The sequence below is a fragment of the Scomber japonicus genome, chromosome 14 (genome assembly GCF_027409825.1).
Source record: "Scomber japonicus isolate fScoJap1 chromosome 14, fScoJap1.pri, whole genome shotgun sequence".
NCBI lineage: Eukaryota > Metazoa > Chordata > Actinopteri > Scombriformes > Scombridae > Scomber > Scomber japonicus.
Window position 1 is genome coordinate 32663974 of NC_070591.1, and position 27278 is coordinate 32691251.

The 27278-nt window shown below is 40.0% G+C and overlaps 1 protein-coding gene across 2 annotated transcripts in view; it reads right to left on the reverse strand.

Moving 5' to 3' along the window:
- Nucleotides 1-3032: 3032 nt before the first annotated feature.
- The window catches only part of gbf1 (golgi brefeldin A resistant guanine nucleotide exchange factor 1), a 93397-nt gene continuing 69151 nt past the window's right edge, over nt 3033-27278 (reverse strand). Inside the window, exons 20-40 of one of the 2 annotated variants that reach the window (XM_053333457.1) lie at nt 25874-25999; nt 23344-23426; nt 22393-22629; nt 21612-21705; nt 21058-21234; nt 20808-20872; nt 20464-20587; nt 19769-19840; nt 19456-19550; nt 19221-19374; nt 17497-17722; nt 17175-17332; nt 16036-16285; nt 12512-12720; nt 10290-10440; nt 9549-9679; nt 9201-9302; nt 8541-8654; nt 8215-8392; nt 7892-8083; nt 3033-6547 (exon numbers count right to left, since the gene is read on the reverse strand). In XM_053333457.1, the coding sequence (XP_053189432.1) occupies nt 6294-6547; nt 7892-8083; nt 8215-8392; nt 8541-8654; nt 9201-9302; nt 9549-9679; nt 10290-10440; nt 12512-12720; nt 16036-16285; nt 17175-17332; nt 17497-17722; nt 19221-19374; nt 19456-19550; nt 19769-19840; nt 20464-20587; nt 20808-20872; nt 21058-21234; nt 21612-21705; nt 22393-22629; nt 23344-23426; nt 25874-25999 (3192 nt within the window). In that variant the 3' untranslated portion in view covers nt 3033-6293. Of the gene's footprint in view, nt 6548-7891; nt 8084-8214; nt 8393-8540; nt 8655-9200; nt 9303-9548; nt 9680-10289; nt 10441-12499; nt 12721-16035; nt 16286-17174; nt 17333-17496; nt 17723-19220; nt 19375-19455; nt 19551-19768; nt 19841-20463; nt 20588-20807; nt 20873-21057; nt 21235-21611; nt 21706-22392; nt 22630-23343; nt 23427-25873; nt 26000-27278 lie in introns of both variants that reach the window. The other variant, XM_053333456.1, reaches the window with a different exon arrangement.

The following is a 27278-nucleotide window of genomic DNA, read 5'->3' on the forward strand; positions in this document are numbered from 1 at the left end:
CCCTTTGCCTACAATCAAAATCTTGGTCTCTAATGAAAGCTGACGCCATATTATTATTATTATTATTATTAATATTATCATTATTATTATTATTACATATAACCATATATTTTTTGTTTGGCCATATCTATCTATCTATCTATCTATCTATCTATCTATCTGTTTATTTTGGTATAAGTCATATGTTAAGTCGAAGAAGAACCAACCGTGTACCAAAATGCCGAGTGCGTAATGATATATGGTTCAACTCTTTTACGCACCGGGCGCACGCCGGTTACGCTTGGAGTTTGTTTATGGACAGCCAAACTTAATAGCGCCACACCGTTGGAAACCTCAGACTATTGGCTAAAAGGTTATCAACTTCATTTCACCGAATATTTCCATAGGCTAGAACAGCAGTCAATCAAAGCCATGTCGTCATTGTTGTCGGTCACATGTCCTCATTGCTTTGGAGACATGTACTGCCTAATCCTAAACACCGATTGGCCTGTGTGTGGTGTCGTCAGAAGCAGAAGAGGCTCACGGTCGTAAACATCTAGTCACGTGTACTCTGAGATGGACGTGCAGGTCAGGAAATGACGTAAACGGACCGTATGTGGTTTGTTATTTGTGTTATTACGTTACGTGTTGGACTAAATACATGTTGACATATTGAGGAAAGTATTTCGGTTTTATGGAAACGGATTTCATATTTCACAAGAATGGATACTTGGCGAGCTGTACAGAAAGTCCTGAGTCATAAGATGATCGTTGTGGATAAAGGGAAGACTTTGAAGGTATGTAGCATTATAGCTTTTCTTACTTAGCTCAGGGGCTAGCCGAGCTAATCGCTAATACTATTACGGCTGTGAGCAACCATATAAGTCGTGACTGGTCTTGAATGAATCAGGACAATCTAAGCTTTCCAACGATGTACGGCATGAATATATATGTTTAAGGGTTGGTGTTTAAAACATTCAGAAGAACTTGTGGCTACCTCCTAACATCCGTCCCGTCCCGTAGGAGGAACAGCGTGCGTTAAGTGGTTAAAGACAGTCTCACACAGCTATACATAAAAAACTGAAATTAAGAGCTGGCAGCTGTGTATTAATAAGTGATAATAAACAGAAATAGGTGAGGTTCAGTCTTTATGGGGCGGAAGGAGAGTCAATTACAAAACAATAGGTCCCATCAGCAGTAATATTATTCCTCCGTTCCGTTCGTTGTTTTTTTTTTTTTAAACCCTCTTTAACGAGACTCTGTCCTTATGTTAATCAGTCTGTTACCTCCCTTTTCCGTTATCGCCGGGTCTCTCACGGCCGTTGAAAGCTTCGCAGCCTTTCCTTGATCCTCTCTTGGTGGGACTGGGTGCTGGCCATGGTGCTGGCTGTCTTCGCTACGCGCTGCCAGGTGTTTTTCCGTGTCTTCTCCGTGAGCCCGGATGCAGCTGTGCTCTCGCGCTCAAGCGAAAACCCGCCGCACTCTCGTATGTTACCGGTCCGCTGTCGAAGAAGACTCGTAGCTTGGCTGGCGGCGGTGTCTGGAACCTTATCCCCTTCTCTCGAAGAAGTCTCCTGATCTGTGCATACGCCTTCCTCTTTACCAGTGTTTCCGTGGGGTAGTCATGGTCGAAATAAATCCTCCTTTCGCCGTAGTAGATCTCTCTCTTCTTCCATGCGGAATGCAGCACCAGCTCTTTAGTTTTAAACTGTTGGAAGTAGACGACCACCGACCTGGGTTGTGCTTCTCTTGGGGGTTTCGGGCCGAGCGCTCTGTGACACCGTTGAATGCCCAGCTCAACACCTGCGAGGGGCTGTAGCTCTTCTTTGATCATTTTGACAATAAATTGTTGGATGTTGTTTTCCTCAGCTCCCTCTGTGATGCCATAAATGCGTATATTATTACGCCTCGAACGTGCTTCTAAGTTAGTGAGTTTCAGTTGCAGTCTTTCCTGGGCTTGCAATGACCGACTCAGCGCCTCTTTGAAGTCCACAGAGCACTCTTCAATGTCGGCTATGCGGCTTTCTGCTTCGCACAATCTCTCCGTTGTAGCTTTAAGGTCGGTAGCCACTTCGCCTAGCTTGTGTTGAATTTCTTCCCTTATGTCAGTTAACTCCCTTTTCAAATCGTCCCTGATACTGTCTCGGAAAATGCCCAGCTCAGACTTCACCTCTGAGACCATGGACTTCAAATCTGCACGGATGATAGCAATGTTAGCTTCCATATCCACTGCTGTTAGCTCAGCGCATTGTCCGCCATTACGGCCAACCTGTTCCTCGTCCATGTCCTCTTCTTCGGACTCGAATATGTCGTCTTTCTCCACTTTCTCTGGTTGTTTACCCTTGCCCTTCTTGTTTTTTTCCCCCTCCATCGTTAGTTAGGCCAAAATTTACAGAGTAGTTGTATTTCAAATGGGGAATAAACTCCGACCGACCGGGAGGGATTATCCGCTTCTGTCGCTCCACCGGAAGTCTGTGAGTTCCATTCTACACAGTCTATGGTTCCATTACACACAGCACAGCAAAATAAAATAAAAGTAGTTTTCCTGTTGGAAGTGTGCTGGTCACTTTCAGCTCTTCATCATCATCACTAGCTGCTTCTGCTTGTATTATTCCTCCCTGCATTATTTCTAACTGGCTCGACAAAGAGCTCCAAATATCTCCATATGTTGTGTCGACTGGTTTAAGGCCACCAACTAAACTCTGCTAATTCAGTGAGGATGGTTTTTCATTTCCTGTACATTTCATATTAAACGTCTCCCCTTATTTAGCCATTTAGAGGATGAAGATTTGTGCCGTTAACTGGAAAAACAAATATCACAGCAGATGGTGTTTGATGTCAGATGCTGTAACTATCAAACATTTTAGTTTGCTGTGACACAATTTAGAACATATTGAAAATACTCGTTTAAAGTGTCCATCGTTGCGTTTGTGTATCGATGGATATTTTATTTCACATTCTCTGACTGACACCGGCCGGTCCTGATGGTGACTTAGGATCCTAAGTAAATACAGCTTTTATTTCATGGGGATAAAAAGAACAACACAGAACCATTCTTTACATTATATTTATTACATTGTAAAAAGTACAATACCTTTCATTTATATATACACATTATATTCATGTAATTTTCTGTTCAAGCAAGAATCAGCTCCTGATATATGGAAGAGAGAGTCCCGTACAACAACTGAACACACAGCTTACAAAATGTCTGAATCTCACGGCTGTCTCGTGTTGGTGGCTCTATAAGGCTGTAGTGTTACATGTCTGACACACACACACACACACACTGTATCTGTGTCAGCTGTACCGCAGTGGAGACGTCCATCATCCATCATCCATCATCTCTCCCCACTCAATAAATAACATTAGACATCAGTGAGAGAATCCCAGGGCCGCTCTGAATCAACTGTCTGTCCACAGTCTGTGTGACGTATTTGGCATTAAAACGGTGAGTGAGTCTGATCAGCGTGCATGTGCTCGTACACGAGACACAATCAGCATGTAGACACAGATTTATATGGAAGTGAAATGATGGCTGTAATAATTTGAACTTCCGAATCAGCTGAATATCTGCAGTTATGGAGAGATTTAGCTTCTGTCAAAGATTGACAGTGCTAACTATTTGACTGCTATGTGGATTGATGTGTTTTGAATTGTTTGACATTTATAGAGTAATACTTCAAGTGGTGCAATTTCACAAACTTGATTTATGCTTAGTTGTTGTTGCTGCTGTACAAATTCTGATAGAAGATCCAAGTGTCCAGTCTTCATAAAACAACACTGATATTCAGCTCAGTTCAATTGTGATTGAAAAATTCAAGTTAAATGAAAAAAAATGATGAGTTTAGATTCTGTCAGTCAAACACAGTGTTGTTGTATGCTCAAGACTTACATTTTTTAAATCAGGTTTATTCCAACTTGAGTACAGTCTTTGAAATATCAGACACTTTAGTTTTCTACCTGAATTTGTGAACCTTGAAAAATATAATCATCAATCATTAATACAACAGTTTGTGGTCAGTCTGTAAACTCACAACTCACCATATATAACATGCAGTTTATAGCTGTGATGATTCTAGTAGCTTTATACTGACTGCCACTATGCTGTGTTGTTTCTCTTTATTGTATTTGAATCTAATAAATTAATAATCTAATAATCCTGGGGTATGAACCTCCATGAGAAACTCTTTAAATCATCTGCACAGTATATCACGTTTCCTGCATCTTTGTCATCCAGTTTGTGTAATTGCACCACTTATACTGATCTACTGAACAGTAGAGATGACATACATTCAGATAGACGTCTTTTTTTTTAAAGTCATAAATGTTGAGTTTGGATGATGAAGAGCTGCTCAGGCCCTGGGGTCTAATCATGTCATGTTGTACGCAGCGAGCTACACTAACCACATGAGAAACATGATAAATTGACATCAATACTGCACTCGTTTAATCATGTTAGACTTCACCAGAAAAGTCACTATTTGAATCTCTAAGTGTCCTCTGTACAGCGCAGCGAGCTCACCGCACACTCCACTATCTACAGAATGGAATATAGAAGACGTGACATGTTTAGTCCCTCTGAGAAAGGCTACAACATACATCCCTCTTCATTTTAGTGGAAGAGGGGGAGGGGGAGGGAGGGGGCATTCATAAGGTGCCCCAAAACTAAGGCTTGTTTGTTGTTGGCGGGGGTCAAAAAGCTCGAGTAGAAGTGAAAAGAAACAGGTAGAAGTGAACAGTTCAGACATCGTCACGTGTGTCTGTTACAGAACAGAAAAGAATTTGGCCTCTATGATAGAAAAGAAAGAAAAAAATAAATCACATGTATATAAATAAAATAGTTTTTCTGTACAGTTTTAAATCACACGCTGAGCCTTCAGTGGTGTGATGTGACACCACTGAAGTCGCAGCTCCAAAAATCCTATTTCATCATCAACATGCAGTACCTAAAATCCAAATAAGTTACTCACGTGGATCATTACTGTCCCTGCATGAAATCTGTAGATTAATAAAGAAGCACAGGCCATGTGTGAGTGAAGCCATGAGGTCAGCCTGGTCTAATCTAATTAAAAACAGTAAAGGGGGGGGGGGTCTGCAGGTGTTTCCAACTAGTCCATGAGATGCAACATAGATGTAGACTTTTTATACCAAAGCTTACTTTACAACATTAGACTCATATCAATACATGAACCTATGTTGACCCTGATGTTGACTATTTTAGGAATAACTGCACTCTCACATTCTGACACTGTTAGACTTGATCAACCAGGACATGAGCCCCCCCCCCCCCCCTCAGTTTCAGTTATTCATACATCATTTTCTGTAAATATAATGTCCTTACAGTATGTAAAGGATGTTAAAGGATCAGTCTGGTGATGAACCATTGTAAAGACCCAAACTAATAATGTACTGATTACACACACACACACACACACACACACACACACACACACACACACACACACACACACACACACACACACACACACACACACACACACACACACACACACACACACACACAGTCCTGCTGCCAAAAACACTCACTAGACCACCAAATGTGAATTAATCCACCGCTGAAAATAGTCCCAAACAAACTATTTCACAACAAATGAATATCACATTGTTGGTTTGGTTCTGTACATTTGACTGACACAATACAAGACTTATCCTTTAAATCTGCCCTTACACCTTCCTCATATTTTAACATGTGGTTAAATCTAGTATGACTACAAATTCTGTCCAATTGTCAGTGTGTGTAGAAAAAGAAAAAGAGGTGGGCAGGACCTCAGTGATCTGGCTGTTAATCAAACTTTCATTAGACCCACTCGCTCCTAATATTTGTCCTGGAATGATTTTCAGTAACTTCTGCGCTCCATTCTCTGCTCCTAAATGTGTGGACATGACATCACACTGATCCACAATATATAACAGAAGAAATGGCATATAACGTACGCAAGGTGCATCATCATCATCATGGTTGTTTTTCACAGTGTGAGATGTTTGAGTGTATTTTTCCTTTAAATCAAATGTATAATGAAGGTATCATGTGTAATTAGTTGGTGTTGGATCCAGCAGTTAAAGGAGCAGTGTGTAAAATTGATTGGATGAGCACTGAGGTTGCTGAATGATATAGAGGACTCATTTCTAAAACACAACGCTTCTTATTTTCATGGGATTACACACTAATTAAAACATACTTAATAATATCATATTCCATTTCTGCCAATAGATCCTCTAAATCTTACATACTGCTCCTTTAAAAAGGGGGTGGTGGTCTGTTGGAGGTTTTTACAGGAGCTGCAGTTCTGTTACTTGATCTCATCAGAGGGGCTTGTGGGTCTGGGACCAGGAAGTAGCGGTACTGGGGATGTGGCCTCGATGAGGGCGGGGTTCAGGATGATTGGCAGGGACATGGGCGGGACCCCCACTTGGAGAGGAGAAGCGAGGGGCTGCAGGATGAGAGGGGACTGGCTCAGGGAAGAAGGAGCCTGGGCTGGAGATGTTGTTAACGGAACAGGCATAGGGGTCATAGAGGCGGGGGCCGGAGAAGACTGATCTGATCCTGGAACACATACAGAACACAACAACACACATTCATGTGTTAAATAGCTTCCACTACACACAGATAGGACACTTTGTTACTACTTGTAAACTTCAAAATAAAATACATCATATATATTTTAATTCAAACTATACTTCAAGCTGAGAGAAGTGTTAAATTTGTGTTTTTGGGAAGTATTGCTTTTCCTTTGATGTACTGGTTTTTCTTTTTATTATAATTGGGGTTTCTTTTTTTAATTGTATGTTTTAATGTTTCTAATTTTTACTGTTTAATCATCTGCTGATATTTCGTTTTAATGTAAAGCACATTGAGTTGCCCCTGTGTATGAACAGTGCTATATAAATAAAGCTGCCTTGCCTTTTACTGCTCAGCTGTCAGATTGTCTTCATTTACATTTTTACCAACATGCTGTCATTCATTTCTCTTCCTGTAAAAATCTCAGAGGTTTAATAATAATAACAATAATACTACTACTAATAATAATACAGCCTCTGGTATTACAGTATCATTCCATGGATATGAAGTGTGATTAGCTACAGTATGTATTATATAACTTGTCAGCTACATAGACTGCAGAAGAAATCCATGAGAGGTGGCTAAGTGGATTTTGACAGTTTATATGTTGTATGTCAACATCAAAGAATAATATAGGAACATTCTAGAAGTTTCCAGACTCTACTGATCATAACAATACCTGAACCTCCTCCGTCCTCATATGGAGATATTACATTTTGGGTTAGCTGGACCTTATACTTCATTCTGCTAAACTTTGACCTGTTGTTCTAGCTCATAAACGCTTTTTTGTGCCACCTAGTGGTAACAAAAACCCACTACATGAATCAGTGTAAAAACCAAATGGCAGGCATCTTGGCCAAATCAATCAACAGCCAATCCCCTAAAAAGTGGACCAGGTATAAAACTTTAATTGTAATTGATGCTTAATAACATTTGTAGTTTAATATTTTATACAAATTTGAGTAACTGTAGCGATATCAACAAGCTACCACACTGCTAAGCAGGAAGTACTTGTTTGTAAATGTAAGGAAATAGATTTTAGTTTAGTTTCATACACCTGTGAATGAATTGTGTTATACATATAAATTAAAGTGTATTAAACATGAGTCCATAAAGCCTCACCATTAATGCAGTATGTTGGACACAGAGTTGAACATTATCTTTGAAATACAAACGTGCTTTCCAATCATTTACTTGTACTTAAAATGATTTGCCCCTGCCTTTGAATGAGGCACAGAAGTATGTACTGTAGTATGTACAGCTGTGATCACCTCACTGTCATGAATGCTGTGTGTGCTGCTCAGATGTGACATATTTGGAGCAAGTTACCGTTGGCACTGGCTGGTTGGGGCTCCTGGGGCGATGCTGGCCTGCTGGGGGTCTGTGGCTCTGCCGGGGTTACTGGGACAGGGACCGGTGAGGGTGGGTGGTTGGGTGGTGGTGGTGACGCCTGGGGAGAGGGAGGCCGGACTGCTGGGGTTGTCGGCTGCAGAGGCTCCGCTGGAGGACTAGGTACTGGATCTAAAGACAGAGAAGATACACGTTTAATATAATGGAGTTTACAGTAATACATTACAGATATGACAGAGAGCACAAACAGTGAGAGGTATGTGTGAGGCTGTGGTTTAGATGTAAATGTGTGTGTTGTGTACCTGCTATGACAGTCTGTTTGAAGAGCTCCTCTCTCAGGTTAGGCAGGAAGCAGACGATTCGTTCCCAGGTGATTTCCCACAGGTCAGAGTATCCTGTCCTGGAGTCTGCACTGTGGAAGATCCCTGCTGTGTCCATCACCAGCAGCATGTTCTTCAGAGACTCAGGGATCGCCTCCAACTACAAACACACAGGTCAATAAAGAGTCAATTAAATCCTTTCTATTCCAATTTGGGTCACATTTATATTTTAAGTTCAGGACCATAAAAGCCTTTAAAGCTGATCAGGTTTATTAAAAGCCTGATTGATCGGGTTTATCTGTCCTCACCAGTAGGTCACTGGATCCTGCATGCATGTACTTGTCCATGAAATCCAGGATGGTGAGCCACAGGGCAGCGAAGGTGGGCAGGGACAATAAAGGTGAGAGGTGTTGGAGGAAAACCTGGACACACATCAGAAACAGCTGCTGTCAGAACTGAACACTGATCCACAGAGGACATCTGACTTCTCATTGGTCTAACACAAGATTCTCATGTTTAATTCTATCTTTAAAAAAAATTTGACATGCAAATTGTAATAGTTTGAGATGGGCAGATGGTCGCCCACCTACAGTCTGGTTTATAATCTTTTTATTCTATTTGTTTGATGTTTTAAAATGTTGTTCTACTTTATTTTCTTATTTATTATTATTATCAATATTCTATACATTTAATCGTCTTATCAATTTTTATTCATGTTTCTTTTGTCTTCTTATGTCTTTTCTAAACCTGGTTTTAGTCTAGCTTTTATTAAACTTTATCTCTTTTATTTCATTTTGTATTCACATTTAGTTTTGTCTTTTTAATCTATTTTAACCTAGGGTTTTTTTCCTAACTTTTAATAAACTTTTTCTCGTATTCTTTCTTATTTTTATTTATTTACGTATTTTTTATTCATGTCATATATGTGACATATGTGCTGGCTGCTGTTAGTGTGTGTTGCTGTGAACCTTTGACAGGAGTGTGCAGGCTCTCATTCTGGTCTCCTCCATACCGCCCACATCTGCTGGACTGATGTTGTCAAGCAGCTTAGTCAGCAGGGGGAAAAGCACCTACACACACACACACACACACACACACACACACACACACACACACACACACACACACACACACACACACACACACACACACACACACACACACACACACACACACACACACACACACACACACACACACATTGAAAACGGCCAGTGGTGATCCTACAGATCTGAATCTACAAACCAACAGTGTGTCAAAAAGAGAAGGCGTGAGACTAAATGTTTTAGGTGATGATATCTCACTATTGACTTTACCTTATTGAAGCAGGACTCCCACTCGGTGGCGTCTAGTGTCTGCAGATCGTGGACCAGCAGAGCTCTCTGCAGGTAGGTGAGTGCCTGCATACGGACCTGTCGTCTGGCATCACAGCACAGCCAAGCAATACCTGTGAGTGGAAATATTACACAATAACAGACATGAATCATGGTGGAGACCCAGAGTGATGGCAAGATGAGCAATCCAAAAATCAGTTCAACTAGTTTTAAAAGCAGCGTCAGGTCTGTTCAAATGTACATTAAGTATTTTTGTTTGTTTTTATATAATTTGATATGACATTTGCACCATTTTTTACCAAAAGTAAGACTGAATGCTCCTGACAATGTCAAATGGTGTAACCACAAAAATAATAATAAATATTAAATATTTATCCACTTACAGTGTATTTAAGTGGACTTATACTAATAATGACTTTATTTAAAACATGTAAATGTTTCCTGATCTCCATGATTCTCCAGATTAAATGTAATATTTAGAACAGTTGTATTCCATTACCTTTATTTAATATAAAAACTGTACTGGTTGTTACATTGTGAATTTAGTGTTTTTAAGCAAGTTGAATTATTTGGTACAAAGTTGTTATAGTTACATTTTTGCCATAATCCTCTAATATATTATCTCAAAATGGATTAAAAGCAAATGTTAACCACTTTAAATTGGACTTAACTACATGGACACAAAAACCCCTCATTGACCTGTATACTGTGATAAGAGCTAACCTTGCAGCAGTGGACACCAGCAGCTGGTCCACAGAGTCTGGGAATCTGCCTCGATCTTCCTGCCTGCAGCCTCCAGATGGCGCTGTTCCTCTGCCCAGGAGCTGTAGATACTGGCAGCCCGGGTGTGCAGTGTGTGCATCAGGTCTAACAGCTGCGTGGTCACACATAAACAACATTGTAAACAACAACAGGATGTATGGCTTCAGTATGGAACTAAATGTCCAGTGTGAGATGATGACACAGTCAAATGAAGCCATACTGAATATATACAGTGATGCATGTGCAATGTAATCACTGGCTACCAGCAACATGCATAGAGGCAGTTAATAAAAGCCTGTGTGTACATGAGATAATACAGAACCTGTAACTTTAGACTTCTTACATTTCAAGTTACAAGTATACTGCTAGGAAACAGCCCTCTTTTAACAACTTGACATTTTTTAGCTAGGCACAAAAAAGAACTTCCACAACAATGTACTACATTTTACAGAGTGATGAGAGGACAGTGTTTGCTTTCAACTCAACACATATAAAGACTTATAACATATAAAAAGCTTAGTGTATGTGTGTACAAATGGACAAAAAAGGATTCACAACACTTTCATATTGCCCTTCACAAAACACATTAAAGGATAATACTACTCAATGTACTTTTTTCCTGATGCCATTAAATAATTAATACCAGAGCTGGGACACTGGATACATTCAGAGGTGACAGACTGATCCATCCGGTCGTTATTGTATATGTATGACTTTAGATACACACAGAATACTGTGTGTTTATTTAATGCACTGCAGAGGTGTTTGTACGTGTATTTTTTATTTTAACCCTGGACAGAGTCAGGCTAGCCTTTTCTCTTTATGCTAAATTAAGCTAAACACATCAGAGAGCCTCATTTATACTTCTGTGTTTTTATACTTATGCTCTGAAACTACAGCACAGTGGCTACATACAACTCATCAGGACCACAAGACCTGTGATAGAATGATTGTGTTTTCTCCTACTGTGTGTCTCATGTGGGTGGAGACTGTTGATAGTGAAGGGCTAACTCTGGTACAATACATCAAATGGATACATCTATGTTTAATATTGTACACGGTCCCTTTACAAATAAATTCAAAGAAATGAAATTAATAAATAAGAAAGGCTCATATAACTAATAGGGCCCGACCGATACTGGATTTTTGGGACCGATATTAGGGAGTAAAAAAAATTCTGATATCAATATACTGGCCGATAATACATCCATTACACATTTTTGTCACAAGCATTCGGAAACCATACTTGAGGGATCATTGCAAAAAAATATGAGTTTATGTATATATCCTGTGTTTAACACATTTTTTCGTAAAAATCTCTGAAATATGGTTTTCAAACACTTGTGACAAAGATATGTAATGGAGGCCATGGTATTTTACAGTTTAACACACTTTAATAAAAACTGAATAAAAAAGCAGAACAAAAAAAAACATGCATATATTAAACTTGAAGTTAAAAAAGGGTCACATTTACACAAATGCTGCCTGTCATGAGGTCAGTCTCAGCTGATAATATCTGTTGACCAATATTAGTAGCCAAAACATATATACCCACATGCAACCCATCTTCTCACCTGGTTTACTGAGCTCTATGAACGCACAATGCTGTATGTAAATACAGTGATTGCACAGTAGTTATACAAGTTAATGAATGTATGTATGTATGTATGGTCCACTGTTCCTTTATATGACAGAGTGAAGAGAAACAGTTAGTCACTAGTGGAGCAGTACAAAGTACACCTGATCATGTACAATACATCTGTGTAGAGTTGTGTTAGTGGAGACTGAAATGTGAGGTCCAGCATGGAGAAGAGTGTCAGGGACTGTTGAGATATGTGATAAATGACGTGAGAACAGCTGGAAGCTCTGGGTAATAATGGCCTTAGAAAAATACACTGATATCATCTTTTAAGCTTAGCTCCCGACCCAACCCAACACCAGACCAGAGATAAGACAAACAGAGACAGTCAGGAGGGGTGTAATGCTCATGTTATTTAAAGTTACACTTACACCCATCCTAAATGTCTCCTATAGAGCCAAAGCTGTACTGTAGTTTCCTAAAACAGCTTGTTCAACTCAGCCTTTCTTTATTTGGTTGATCCAGATGTTATTGGGACAGCTGTGCTCATATGAACATAAGGTAGAAGGGTAAAGAGGGCTGTTGTACTTACATCCTGACTAACCTGTAATGACACCGTGTGGTAGCTGGCCGGGACACCTTCATCCTCCTCGTCGTCGCTATGGGAACGTGACGGACGCTGGCTGGACATGCGGCCGCCACCTCGCCTCGTGCCTCCTCCTCCCTCCTTCTCCCTGCCCCCCACCTTCCTCCTCATGCGGGATTTGGAGGAGTCGTACTTGTGGCTCTTCTTCTTGTCGTGGTTGCGGTAGCCTGAGGGAGAAACCTGTTAGTTAGACTCTACGAACACAAGCAGAGGAAGTCTAGATTTATTTTTTTTCCTTTTCCCTTTTTAGTGGGATTGAACTGACAGTCATTCATGTTTTAATATTTATATACATTTAATCTTTTCTCAGTTCAAGTGTTCCAGATTCTACTCCAGTTAAGATTTCCCTAATTGAACAGTGTGCAGTTTTTCCTGTCAAAGTCACCCTCAGCCTTAAATGCTGCCACGACCATGTCTGACTGTGTTTTGCTCAGTCTGGCTCTGTTCTAAACTGCATACTTTCCTAGAACTCGTACTAACTCTGACATCCTTTGAAGTATGTAGTGTGTTTCAACTGTGTAGTATGTGATTTAGAGTATGTGAGAAGTTTCCGGATGGTTTACTGGATTCTCCAGAAATGCAGAGTATGCATCAAGAGCTGACTACTCACACTCAAATTACCCAAGATGCAACGTAACTTCTGAATAAAACCCAAAATACAAACGTCACAGATCACCACCTCAGTGGTTTCAAGTTAGCTACAGCGAGGGCATGTTTGCTTCCTATTTTCAAAATAAAAGCACCAATTCTATCATTATGGTTTTAATAATAAAAGGTAGCAGGTGTTTTTATTTTGTGAAAATGACAGGAAGTGCGTTACTTGCTACGGCTAACTTGAGAGGCTCGGAATTCGCAGGAACAAAACTTTAAACAGGTGTTATTTGGACAAATTAGTGTCACATTGTGGATCTAAAGGGATACTTTACTTTCTTCCTAAAAAGGTTAGAAATGTGGATAAAGTGTTATATTTACAGAGTTAGAGCTAAAATGAAATCAGCTTCAGCCTGATGATTTCAGCTCCAAATGCATTGTGGGTTATCATGTAGTTTACTACAGTGTAAACGGTCTGCTTACTATCTGGTCATTTAGTGTGTAGTGTGTAGGATAGAAGTATGTAGTATGTAGTATAGAAGTATGTAGTATGTAGTATGCGGTTTCGAACACAGCGTCTCTCTCAGTCAACAACATTTCACTTCCTACCTGTGAGTCACTATGGGTAACGCAGTTCAACAATCCTTTGGGTTGTTGAACTGCAACAAAGGATCTGTAACTGTTCCAATTCTGACATGTATAATCAACTTTAACATGTTGATAGAATGTTTAAGTTATTTTCTTTGGAGTTTTGATGGTAACGGTTGATGGAAACATTGGTTTCAATGAAAACATAACAAGTTCAGTGGAATAGTGCTGACTCCAAAATAAAGTTCTATTGATCTGAAAAGTCAAATGTTGTGAGCTGTAAAACCAATAATTTATGAGGCTTAAAAAGCTCTGTAGAGCTGAGGGGAAGTGTTGGTTCATCACTATGAGCCACACCTTTTATATGACTCATTTCAATCCTTGTTCACATAAAAATGGTGCTTAGTACAGCTAATATTGCTTTGAGCCTGCTGGAACTGTAAAACAAAGTTAAGATAGTACTGTGCAGACTGTACAGTAGTTCTAAAAGAGGTTTCATTATAGTGTGCAGCATGAGAACTCTGAACCTCAACCTACAGAAATATGTGAAAAACCTGTTTAGAAAAGAATCACTTATGGTTGATTAGAAACATCAAACTAAATATGTTTACTAAACCTCTTTTTATTGGCATACAGTGAGTAGCTACACCTCTGTGTTAAGTGGTACATTATGATACCAAAAAACACCAATCACTCCTGAGATGTCCTGATGCACCAAACAACAGCCAAGCTAAGGGACTTTTCCAAAAAGCTTCTCATTTATCTTGAAACCACCTTTAACAAAAGAATATGAAGTCAGACCACAGAGGCTTAATACAGTAATGGCAGCTTTTGCACTTTCTATTAGTATCTCATACAGATTAGCGCCGTGCCTCAGCCCACTGCTTTGATCGACCCATCACTATTGTCTGTGTACGTAAAGCTCTGTTGACAGCATGTATCCAATGGCCTCAAGCACTAGGAGAAGATGAATAGGCCATCAGGCTATGCCAAGGCACAAGTGCACCGCTGCCATTTCTCAACCTTAATCCCTGTCTTTACTGTAGATCAGAAACAGCACAAGGAGGTATGAATGGTGGGGAGAGAGGGAGGGGGAGGAGAAGGGCTGAGGGGTGGGTGATGAGTAGGATAAAGGGCAGAGAGAGGAAGAGGGAGGAGAATGTAGGGTAGAATGACGGAGGTACAAACATGAAGGACAAAAAACAAAAAGAGTTGACAGCTTAAAAGAAGTCTGTCAGGTTAAATAGATGTTTAATGACTGTGGTTTGTCTTATCTCACTTCAATCAAACTGGATGAGTTGCATGAGATTCATGTAGAATCTAACATGAAGTTTTGCGTCAGTGTCAACAGTCCAGTCCAGCTGTACAGCAGATCGTGCATATACAGTAACTATCTGCTGTCCAAACACACCATCCAAAGAACTAACCCAGTGTCACCTGATAAGCACACCCAAACAGAATCTGTGGATTTCATTCATGATAATAAAACTTATATCTCATCAGTCTCTCTCCATATTGCTCCGTTAGCTACTACAGTATGACTCATGTATGTCCAGTGTGTCCAGCTGCTTGCACAAAGAACTGAACTGAATTATACTGAAACAGTCTTTCTCTAATAGTTACCTGCCTCAGAATGACCATGGTAAACACATGCAAGTGTGGAAAATACAATATAATATAAAGAGTATAACTGCATTCTATAGTATTTGGTGGGTATACTTGTATTTAAGTAGTGAAATGCTTTGTCTCAAGGGAGTCAAATAAAAAAAAACCTAGCCAAAGTGTAAAAAGAAGCTTCAGGTCACAGCTACAGTATGATAATAAAACATACACTGGTGTACAGCTGGAGTGAGGTGTGTTTTGCTAGAGGGCCATTTTCGGCAGCTACAAGCTGTGTGACTGACCATTGCAAAACTAGTTGTGTGTTGTGATGATCTTGGCATTTACTCCCATGCAGAGGGAGGATGACACTTTGACTTTTTCAGTGTGTATTTTGTTTTTGTGGCTTAACCTTAGTTTCGATGAGAACGTTTTTTTATGTTGTTATTGTGAATCTTATTGTATGAGTTAAATAAATAAACCTAAGTTATGTTAATTTAACTCTGCTTACTTCATTTTGTCTTTCACCTGGTAACATCATAGTTACTCCCCTCATCCCCAATTTATTTTTATATTGGGGATGAGGGGACATTTGGCCACGGCAGTAATTTCTTAAAACTGCTAAACACTGTCCAGTCAACAGGACAATAATATAATATAATATAATGTAATATATGTAATATATTGATGTTTGAGTGTCTCACCTCCATTGAGGCTGGCCTCCACAAACACTCGGATGGCTCTGACACACAGCTCAAAGTTGTCAGGGGTGACGTGGGCGGCGTCTCGGACGATGAAAGATAGCGTTTCCACACACTTGATGAGAGACTTTGTGTCATGCTGTCCCAGGTCCTGACCCAGTGTCAGACTGTACTGGTTGACCAGTGGGTGATTGAGCTGAGCTTTAGAGTTTAATGTAGGGATCTTACTCGTTTCCAGGTCATCTTTACCAACCTGTTAAAGAAATAGAAATATGTGTCATAACTGGATCAAACATCACTGTTTTTATATTACATTCTTTAAAATGGAAAATTAGACACAACTGATCTTTATATGATTTCATATTTCACCTGACTACTTATTGACTGACTCTATTTTTAAATGTGCTATTCAAATAAAATTGATGTTTAATTTCAGAGTAGCAGATTGGTTTCTATATGATAATGAACAATGGTGACTGACAATAATACAATGACATATGGGTTGGCAAGATGAGTAATTCAAAAATATGTTAAAAATTAGTTTTAAAAGCAGCATCAGGTTTGTTCAAATGTACATTATGACATTTGCACCATTTTTTACCAAAAGTAAGACTGAATGCTCCTGAAAATGTCAAATGGTGTAACCACAAAAGAATGATAAATATTAAATATTTTATCACCTACAGTGTATTTAAGTGGACTTATACAAACTAAAAAATGTAAATGTTTCCTGATCTCCATGGTTCTCCAGATTAAATGTAATATGTTGAACAATAGTATTCCATTAGCTTTATCTAATATAAAAGTTATAATGTAAGATCATGCCAAACTAGTTGATATGGTGTTTTATTGAGAATTTACTGTTTTTAAGCAAGCTGAATTATTTGGTACAAAGTTTTCATGGTTACACCACTTAGACTATTTTACTATAATCCTCTAATATATTCTCTCAAAATGGATTAAAAAGCAGAAATTCTATGCTGGGTTATTAGGTAACCGCTTTAAATGTGACTAAACCACATGGACACAAAGAAAACCTCATTGACCCTCATAGTACACAATACGTCTTGCTGCAGGTATCATGTAGATAGTGTGTGTGTCTGTGTGTGTGTGTGTGTGTGTGTGTGTGTGTGTGTGCTGACCACAAGCCATCCACTGCTTGCTACATCCACGTCTGTGGTGGATCGGGGGATCCTGGTCTTGCTGTGTTCAGTGTAGACCTCAGAGTCAGAGGTGTAGCCGCGGTCTAAGCTCACTTCACTGGAATGATGGGAGGGCAGCTCACTGTCTGACTGAGCACCTGGACACACACACACACACAGCACACACACAGCACACCAATGTAACATTATTTTCATTTCATTCATATGTAAACATTCTCAGACTATTTAATGTAACTAGATGATTTAAGACCTTCAATGAAGAGAACAGACATATATCATGAATCTGGGGTTAATATTGGACCTGTGTCGATGTCGTTGCTGGTGGAGGCGAGCTGGAAAGAAGCAGGAGGTTTGACTCCGGCTCCGATGCACTCCAGCAGGGAGAACAGTGTGTACCAGTCATCTGTGCAGTGGATGTTAGCCGCATTCGTTTTCAGCAGTTCATGGAGGCCGTAAGCAACGTCCCTGCTGACCCGGGACAAGACCTGTGGTTTCATCATCAGCAGGCGACGCAGGGACAGGAGCACCTGTGGGAGACAAAATAATGGTTTTCATCATTTCAATAGATTTAACAGGAAGAACTGCAGAGTAGCCGTACAGTTATGGTGATATATCCAGGATAACATACAGCTTCAGCTTGCTTTGACACACTTCTCCATCGTTAATATAAAAGTATTGCATGGTGGAGCTTTAAGGATTGGCTGGTAGGAAAACAAATCTGTAGTGATTGACCTATAATGCGTTTCTCTTCCAGGATTGTTTAGATTTTATGAAATGGTGCAGAAACAAAATATATCTGATATCAACATCAACAGCTTCTGCAATGAAATAAAACAACTCCAGCACCGCTTTTCTTCTTTTAAGTCTTTTTTTTCTCTATTTCACTGCACATATTCATGGTCACACACATTACAAGGTGAAAAAGTGACACAAAAGTGAGAAAGATGAGATGAAAGAAAACATGTATGGTAATCATGCTATATGTTATATGCCAGATGTGTTAAATTGAACATTGTAAAGTCAATTTATGTCCATAAGTATACATGTTAACATGTGTTTGAGCATGAGATGGTGCAGTTTAATGTAGGCCAGGCTTCTGATATGAGGTCAGGTCAGGTCTTATCAGTACACATCATACAGTCTTTGTTTAGACACAACATAGGACAATACACATGGACAAACATGGACACAGAACATGGACACCTGCAATCTACACTGCTATATTTCTATGCAGTGAGTACATATTTATGTACCTCCTGACCTAAATCAGAATAGTAGGATTAAATTAGTGACCTGGGTCAAAAAAGAAGAGCCAATCTCAAAGCAAAGCAGCCTCTCCTCACTGGTTTACAGTAACTGTGTCTTGTTTGGATCATCCTCTCTTAATGTTGTGTTTATGGGGTGAATGACTTGTTTTTAGCACACTACTGCTACTATTCTTCATCTTCCTTAATGTCAACTTGATTAGTGTCCAAAAACCATTGGCATCAATGAGTCACATAATCAAATGGGGATTCATCCACCACTGAAAATAGTCCCTAACAGGTGCTGTCAATGTTGAAACTGATTTTTTTGTTGTTGTGAGTGTGATGAAACATGATCTCCATTTATTATATATGTTGCAGGTCTTTCACATCCCGTGGACTGTTGACATGTGCAGCACATACAGGGTGGTTGATTGGGTCTTCATAGTGAAAATCTCTATGGCTGTAGACTTGGTTTATGTATTTATGTACCATCTGACCCTGGATTGGGGGGGAAGATTAAAAATAAATAAATACATAAAATAGAAGAAAAATACAGAAGACCAGACTTATCTTTTAACTCCATCTATCTAACTGAACTATATCCTCTTGAAGTACAATATTAGGGAATAACTTAAAAGCTTTATGGGGTTGTGTATCAGTATATTTGGACACACTTTAGCCCAACTATACGCAGGAGCATATGAAGCATATTGATGAAACTGATGATAAATGAGGATGCTTCTACTACTTACAGATGTACTGAGTGTGTGTGGCGTACCTGTGTACTGATGTCTTCTCGTCGCAGCAGACGGATGGCGAGTCGAAGCAGTCCCACCACGGCTCTTTCCACCAGGAAGCAGCTCTCATTAGCGTGGACGCAGAGGTGGCAGAGGTGATCTCGCACCGTCTGCCACACGCACGAAACACGGTCTCTGTACACGGAAACATGGATGAGAGATTCTGACCAACACAAGGGAAGATGGGACGAGTGAGTGTGACTGTCTCTGTCCTACCTGTTCTCCAGAACGATACGCAGCAACATCTCTAAGCAGAAGGCGGCGTCCTCTTCATCATATGTCTCTTCATCAGGAGTGACTGATATCAGAGCCTGAGGAGGAGAACGGAGTTACTCTAGCTTCATGATGGAAGTGCCATTTATTGGATACATGTATTATATAAACAAGCCTATAAGCAATAAAAAAACATACAAATAACTTTAGCAGTAACCTCTCAGTCTAACTATAACAGCACAATTTCAACACATGTAAAATCAATACCTAATATGACATCTATGACCAGTATAACAATAGAAATAATAGTATTAACCTTCATTAGTTCCTGTAGAGACTCCAACTGTAGAAATTTACTCTCTGTGATCAGCTTCTCTGGGTCACATTGCTGCACAGAGAGAAAGCAAATATTCAGTTATGTCACATTTTATACAGATCTGCTTCACTTACACTGTATAAAGTATTACTGAAGATATTATAAAAGGCCACATTTAAACACTTGTAACACAGCTGGGAGCAATGTAAACACCTAAATAATTAAAATAGAGTCAGACTAATATTTTACAAGTATTTGTAACAAGGAACTGTACAAATAAAGTTTTGCCTTTACAACAAATCATGAACACCTCAGTGTTGTTGTGAGTGCAGGTGATTTAAAGGAATTAGCTGCAATGAGTTTTATAACTTTTTTTACATTCCCTGTAAACACTGTGATATCTGCATCAGACAGTTGTTTAAGTATACTGTATCTGTCTCTATTAAATAAACCATAATAAATAAATAGTAAACTGAATAACGTTGGATTTTGACTGTTAATCAGACAAAAGAAGACATTTTAAGATGCCACTTTGGCCTCTAAGAAATTAAAATACATATATTTTCACCATTTTCTGACTATTCAAGAAGTTGCAGCTATCCCCTAAGGATGTGAAGGACAGTACAGAGTAAAATGCAGAAGTAAAACAAAATGTGTGTAAAATACAAAACACATCACACATTGTGATTCTGTACCTTTATACATAGGATGGCAGCCTGTTTGGCCTCCTGGTTTTCCATGGACGGCCCTCTGAGTCCTGACTGCTCAGCTCCACTCAGGGTCAGCCAGTTGACGAAACTCAACACTGCCGACTCACCGCTGACATGTAACAGAGGAGAGAAGCTTTTCTTTTAACTCCTAAAATCATGTCTGATCCTCTTGATCAGGATTATTTCATTTAAACTTTTTTTCTTAGTTATAGAAAGACGGTTTCTTATATAAAGCTTTAGTGATTCTAGGAATTAAAGAGTACTAAATGAAGAACTTGAATTGCTAAAGTGTATTATATTTTCCTGTATCAGAAGAGATTTGCGCATACCGATTTGAAGGTGTTTCCTCTCTTTGAAGAGAAATCTTCCCATTCGGCTCCACAAAATCCTCCACCTGCAGTAACAAGCACACTGTGTGAGGACTGAACAGCAGGTGGCAGCAGCACATACAGAATGCACACAGTCAAAAAAAAAAACTTCAAACAGAAAGGACTGTATCTGCAGTGCTGTCATCGAACAGACACCGTCCAATCACTGACGGAGTGGAAAAGCCTCCGAGTGTAGAAATGGAGTCCTGACCTCGACCATGGCTTTGGGCAGGAGCTCGGCCCTGAACAGCTGCAGCATGGAGTCCATGATGTTCTTCCAGCCCTCCCTCAGGATGTTGCCGTGCTGATGGGCGAGGTCAAACACTGTCTTGGCTGCTGTCTGCGCTTTACTGTTGCTGCCAAACACTGTAGGAAGGTTTTCCACAGACTGCACGGGGAGAGGGCACACACACATTCAGTCATCAGTCAATTACTGTATTTACACTCTTTTACTAAGGCTATTGAAGCCGTTTACTTTTAGAAATGAATTCTGTTTACATCCACAACATCTTTATTTTCAGTCATTGACACTAGGTGTTTCCTCTCCCTCATGAAAAAGGCTTCACTGTCATGATAGTGCTGCATGTGTCATACACTGTAAATCAGTATATGTCTTCTAAAGTGCACCATTATTTAGAAAATTGTCTTTAAAATTAATACATTCTGATGAGTCATTGTTGACAAGGTTTTGCAATTTGATGACATATTAGTTCAAACCTTGTTAATTGTCTGTTGTTAAAGAAAACAGATCGTATGAACACTCACCTCACTGCTAAGAGTGGTGAACTTGCACAGGGAGATGATCAAGTTGTCGAAAACGTCACTGAAGCCGTAGTGAGCTGATATCATGGCGCATTTCCTGCATGCACGCACGCACACACGCACACGCACACGCACGCACGCACACACACACACACACACACACACACACACACACACACACACACACACACACACACACACACACACACACACACACACACACACACAAACAGAGGTATGAGTGTACAGCTTCAACCTGACCTCATCAAACACTCTGGATCTGGATTTCACAGATGAAGTCAGACATGAAAAGGTCTGGTCAATGCAATCTGTTTTCACCTCAGCAGCTTGGTTCTCAGAGCATATAGCATATAGCAAACCCTTAGGAATCCCTAATGAATGCTGAACCAACCACTGTAGGTGTTAAGTTAAGCATGGTTTCATCAGGTTTGTAATTAGGGTCAAGAAAAGTCTTGTTGATGATTTGGACACTTCAATCAAAAAGTGTACAGCAATTGAAACTAAGCAAAAACTCTTTGCTGAAGAGGCCTTTGAGCTACTGCAGCCTGTGAATGACAAAAAGAACTAGATACTGAATCTAGAATCATAAAGGTTGGAAAGACGTTTCAAAGCCTGAAATTGCAGCAGCTGGTGAAGTAATGTGAAGTCACTGACAGCTCATAGACGACATATGAAGATTGTTTCATGCTGTGGGACTGTATCTATAAATCTTTCAAAGCATCCTTCTGTTCCATCCACTAATTTTCTGTTTCAGCATAGCTACCTGAAGCCAGTGATAGCCTTCTGGATGATGTTGTCATCCAGACTCTTGTCGAAGACGTATGAGAGGGCGGCGATGGTGGGACCCCAGGTCATAGAGAACAAATCATGGTCATAGCTGCCGGGTGGCAGGTTGAGGAAAACCCCCTCAGTTGTGGCACCACGGTGTAGCAGCACACTCCATACGTAGTTCTCTTTGACTAAACCTGTCTGCTCGTCTGGCATCACAATCTCCTCGTTCCTACAGAAGATAAACATGTATGATGACTCATGTCAGTTTAAGCTGGAGATTCTTTAGTTTTTGTTCTGATTTGTGCTGATGTGATGCCTCAGTTTCAGTATTAGTATCAAAATACTTTACTTTAATTCTAAATTTGTGGAATACAAACATTTTTATACATTTTCTTCACTCAATTGACAACATGAGGACACATTTTAGTCTGTACCAGCCCTACAATGAAGGCCTCAGTATGCTTTAAACTACATGTTCAGATAATCTTATTCCTGCTTACACCACACTTGCTAACTAACAGTTAACAAGCTGGCTAGCTGAGAAAGCTATTAATGCTGACTGATGTTTCCCTTCTTATTCAAGGTGTTCAGAAGTGTGACGTGTATAATTTATGGTATCAAGACTAAAAAGACATACAAAAGACATTCTACTGTGACCATTTGAAATACGTGGTCAGACAACACCTCATAGAAACTATAGTTTGTTTGAAGCACGGCTGAGGCCTTTAGGAGTAGGGATGGACCATTAAAGAGAATGAAACTTCTAATCGAATGACTGTATTGTAAAACAAACACATGTTGTATAGGAAATGACACAAGTATAGATACAGATTTTTATATACATGTAGATGTCAATGTTCTATCTGTATTTTCCATCTTAATTAAAGATGCCTAGATTCTGAATTGAAACCCTGGTGAGTGCTACAGAGTGATGGCAGCCTACTTGATAGCGTTATAGATATCCTCCAACATGTCCTGGTCAAAGTCTTTGTTTCCATTCACTCCCTTCAAATTCTTCTTGAATTGCTGTTGAAAGACAGAAACAATGAAGTCAGCTTTAAATAAAAACTTTATTGAAATGCTTCTGTAGGAAAAACAAAACAAAAAAACAACTGTCATCTCCAATCTCCACTGTCAATACGTCTCAACAAGGGAGCTTAGCTCAGACACCCAAGCCTCAGGCATTCAGTGCTTCATTAACCGAGCAACCTACCAACCAAAAATTAAAAAGGGCATCGGCTGGAAACGCACTCATTATGTGTCACTTAATACGCTTTAGTTGCAGTGTTAGGAAAACAAGGATTAGAGCCAAGAGCCTCCTGTAAATAAACATGACCACCCGGCGATGACTGACGGCCTCAAGGTTCGGTTTCCTGCCTCAACTTGGCAGGGTTTGTCCTGCTTGCAGGTAGGGAAGAGGGGGAAACAGGAGCTTTTCTGCAGGGGCTCAGAGACAGAGAAATAAACACTGGCAGAGAGAACCAGAGAAAGCAGGAGGCTTCTGAGGATCAGGCATCTTTTTGTCATGCTCACACACACACACACACACACACACACACACACACACACACACACACACACACACACACACACACACACACACAGTCACTATCAGACAGCAGCTCTTACAGCAGCTGTTGGTAACAATAGCTGACACACAGGCTGCCAAATCATTGTAAGTGGAAAAAAAAACAACCAAAAAAAAAAAAAACGAGAGCAGCATGCTTATGACAAAATGAACATTATACCACTGACCTCACCTGTACCCCCCTAAAAACACAACAACTCATTCTCAAATCCTCCAGAATAGGATCTGATTTACACACAGTGAGGCTGGGCATAGTTTTCCCAATTCAAAAATAACCCCACTGCCAACACATGCTGCGGTGAATACTGCACATTGCAAGCTGATAAGTAACTGAAGTGCTAGGCGCCACTTTTATTGGCCCCTTCCAAAACTATTGTGTGGAAGCCTCAGCCTGTTGTCTGAGCCGGGAGGTCGACGGGCCTTCTTCACCCAAACCGCAACTGACCTTTCGGGAATGTGTAGGGATAATTGAAACAAAATACAACACCAGCTGTATGATGAGGTATGACTCAACTCAAGGAAGATAAATTCGACCGTGGATGCATGCGCAAAAAGTGAGCGAGCCAAAGAGAAAGAGAAAGCAAGTGCTCGTTATTGTTTGTCAGTGAGAGTAGCCCACCCACAATCTGTTAACAAGCGGCCCCAGATACTCTGTTTAGTCTTCAGATGCTGTCAATCAAAGACAGAAAAAACAGAGACAGAGACAGCAGATGAAGAGAGTGCCCCCCTCCCCCAAACACACACACACACGCACGCACAGCCCCTGTCCCCCTCCGTCGCCTGTTTAGGATGAGTTCACCTCTCAGGCAGACCACCACTGGCTACAGCTGTTGGCTATGGGTTTTCTAAGCCGTCAAGCAGCACCAGTTCAAATGCTAGCACTCCCATAGGAATGTCATACCATCGGATACAAATGGTGGCATGTTCCAGTGAAATGGAAAAGACAGGGGAAAAATAGATGAATGAATACAGTGCAGCTACTCCCCTATTGAGAATGAATTCTCTTAACTATTTGTTTAACATAAAGGTACATTTATTTTCTTCTGTTTACTGATGGGCTCTTATCTTACTGTGGTTTAAGTTTATTCATTATGATATCTCTGCATAACTACAATTAGACAAGAGACTATAGTGAAGATGACTTTAGTTCAGCTTCTATCTATCTTTCATTCCAGGTGCAAATTATTCCATTGCCAAGGTAAGGTAAGGTAAGGTAAGGTAAGGTAAGGTATTTGTCACACATACAGTTGAATCTCCATTTAACCCATCCTAAGTACCAGGAGCAGTGTGGGGGGGGGGGGGCTTTGTATAGCGCCCGGGGACCAACTCCAGATCTATATCAGTTACAACCAAATTCTACAATCTTCCGAAACTCTGCAAACTTCATCCTGGTTTTAGCAGGACAAAGGCACACAGAAATATTCAACCTTTAATGGCACAAATGATGAAAATTGAAATATTTGTGTGTTGAATACCCAAATGTCAAACATAAAAACACTTTTCATGTGGACATTGAAAAGAGAAAATGATTCCGTTTTTGTGCCATGGTGTTTTCAAGATACACCTCTCAAAGTTTGGCCGTCACAAATTACAATGGAGATGCATGGAACAAGGCTCAACACCAATGTCTATTTCCAGAGGTGATGTCATGGTTACTTTGGACAACCCACAGACCTGGTGTTAAAATGAATTGGAACTACATATGGAGATGGAACAACGTATTATGTAGAAATGAGTTCCAATGGAAACTATTGACAGTAAAATGTGGATTATCCAGAGTAACCATGACACTGTTTCTGTAAACACTATAAAACACAAGTGATAGACTAATTGTTTTGTTTTTAAAAACTTGTGTTAACATGTGTGTGTGTGTGTGATCACTCACCTCTACGGTCATGGGGATATTCTGTTTGCGGACATTGTGGTTATGCTGGTCAGTGTTCAGCATTATGACAGCGTAAGCCAAGGCAAAGCCTGCATCATTGGTCATGAAAGGAGAGCCGTTCACTTTCTGCAAACACACAGTACAGAGAATATAACATCATCTAAGGCTCATTTTTAACCAAACGCCCAATCAGAGCAGTGTTTTACTGTATGTTATGTAAGTCCAGCAAATCTTGTTTCTAGACTGAATCTCTCATTGTAAATCCTGCTGATATTACATGCCCCCACAGAGTGGAAAACCCATTCACAGTGTCACTGACTAAAATTACTCATCAACTCTTTGAAGGCGACTATTTGTTTGTATGTGGTCAGTCTAAGAAAAGGACATTACTAGGAATAGTTTCCAGGTCAAATGGCTCCTTTTGCTATTTTGAGAAGTCAAATGTCCCTCCATAGAGTCTGTCCTTTGCCATCATTGTGTGTGAGTGTGTGTGCGTGTGTGTGTGTGTGCGTGTGTGTGTTCTGGAAAATATGGTGTATATAACGGGTAGGACCAACTCACTGTTTTAACAAATCACAAGACATAGAACAAAGAAGTCATTGAGACAAGTACGTCTCAAGTTACGCTATGCCGTCCCAAGTCAAGTCCCAAGTCATGACAGATAGGTCCCAAGTCAAGTCCCATGACAAGTAGATCTGAAGTCAGAAAGGGTGGGTTCTAAGTCCAGTCTGAAGTCAAGAAGGTTAGACCCAAAGTCAACAAGTCCCAAGAAAAAAAAGGTTGGTCTCAAGTTTCACAAGGCTAGTTCCGAGTTAAAGACCAAGTCAGGACAGGTACGTCCCAAGTCAAGTCTCAAGACAACACAGGTAGGTCCCAAGTAAAAAAGGGTGAGTTCCAAGTGTAGTCCCAAGACAGGAAAGGTAGGCCCCAATTCAACATGAGTAAGTCCTACATAGGCAAAGATAGGTAAGTCAAGACAAGACTGTCCTAAGACAAGACTGGCAGGTACCAAGTCAACCCCTATAAATCACAAGTTAAGACTAAGTCCTAAACTTTGTGTTTCATAGGTCTTTCTGGAATTTTAAACAGCAAAAATATTACAATAACTTAATCGCTGGTCACCCATAAAGGACAGATAGCTGACATTAGATAGTTATAAAAGATAATGTTTTCTATTCTTTAATACCACACTAATCATTGAGAGGGGTCACTCATTTCAAGCCTGCAAAGTCAACTACTTAACACTACATCTAAGCTGATTTTAGCTTAAGCCACAATTGGCTCACAGAACATTAATGCTGCATTCAAAGGATATCCATTGTCAGGGAAACAATGACTGAATTCGATACAGTTTCATGCTTGGGGTCTAAGTCTTTCCATGTCCAAAACCTTAAGTACAAGTGAA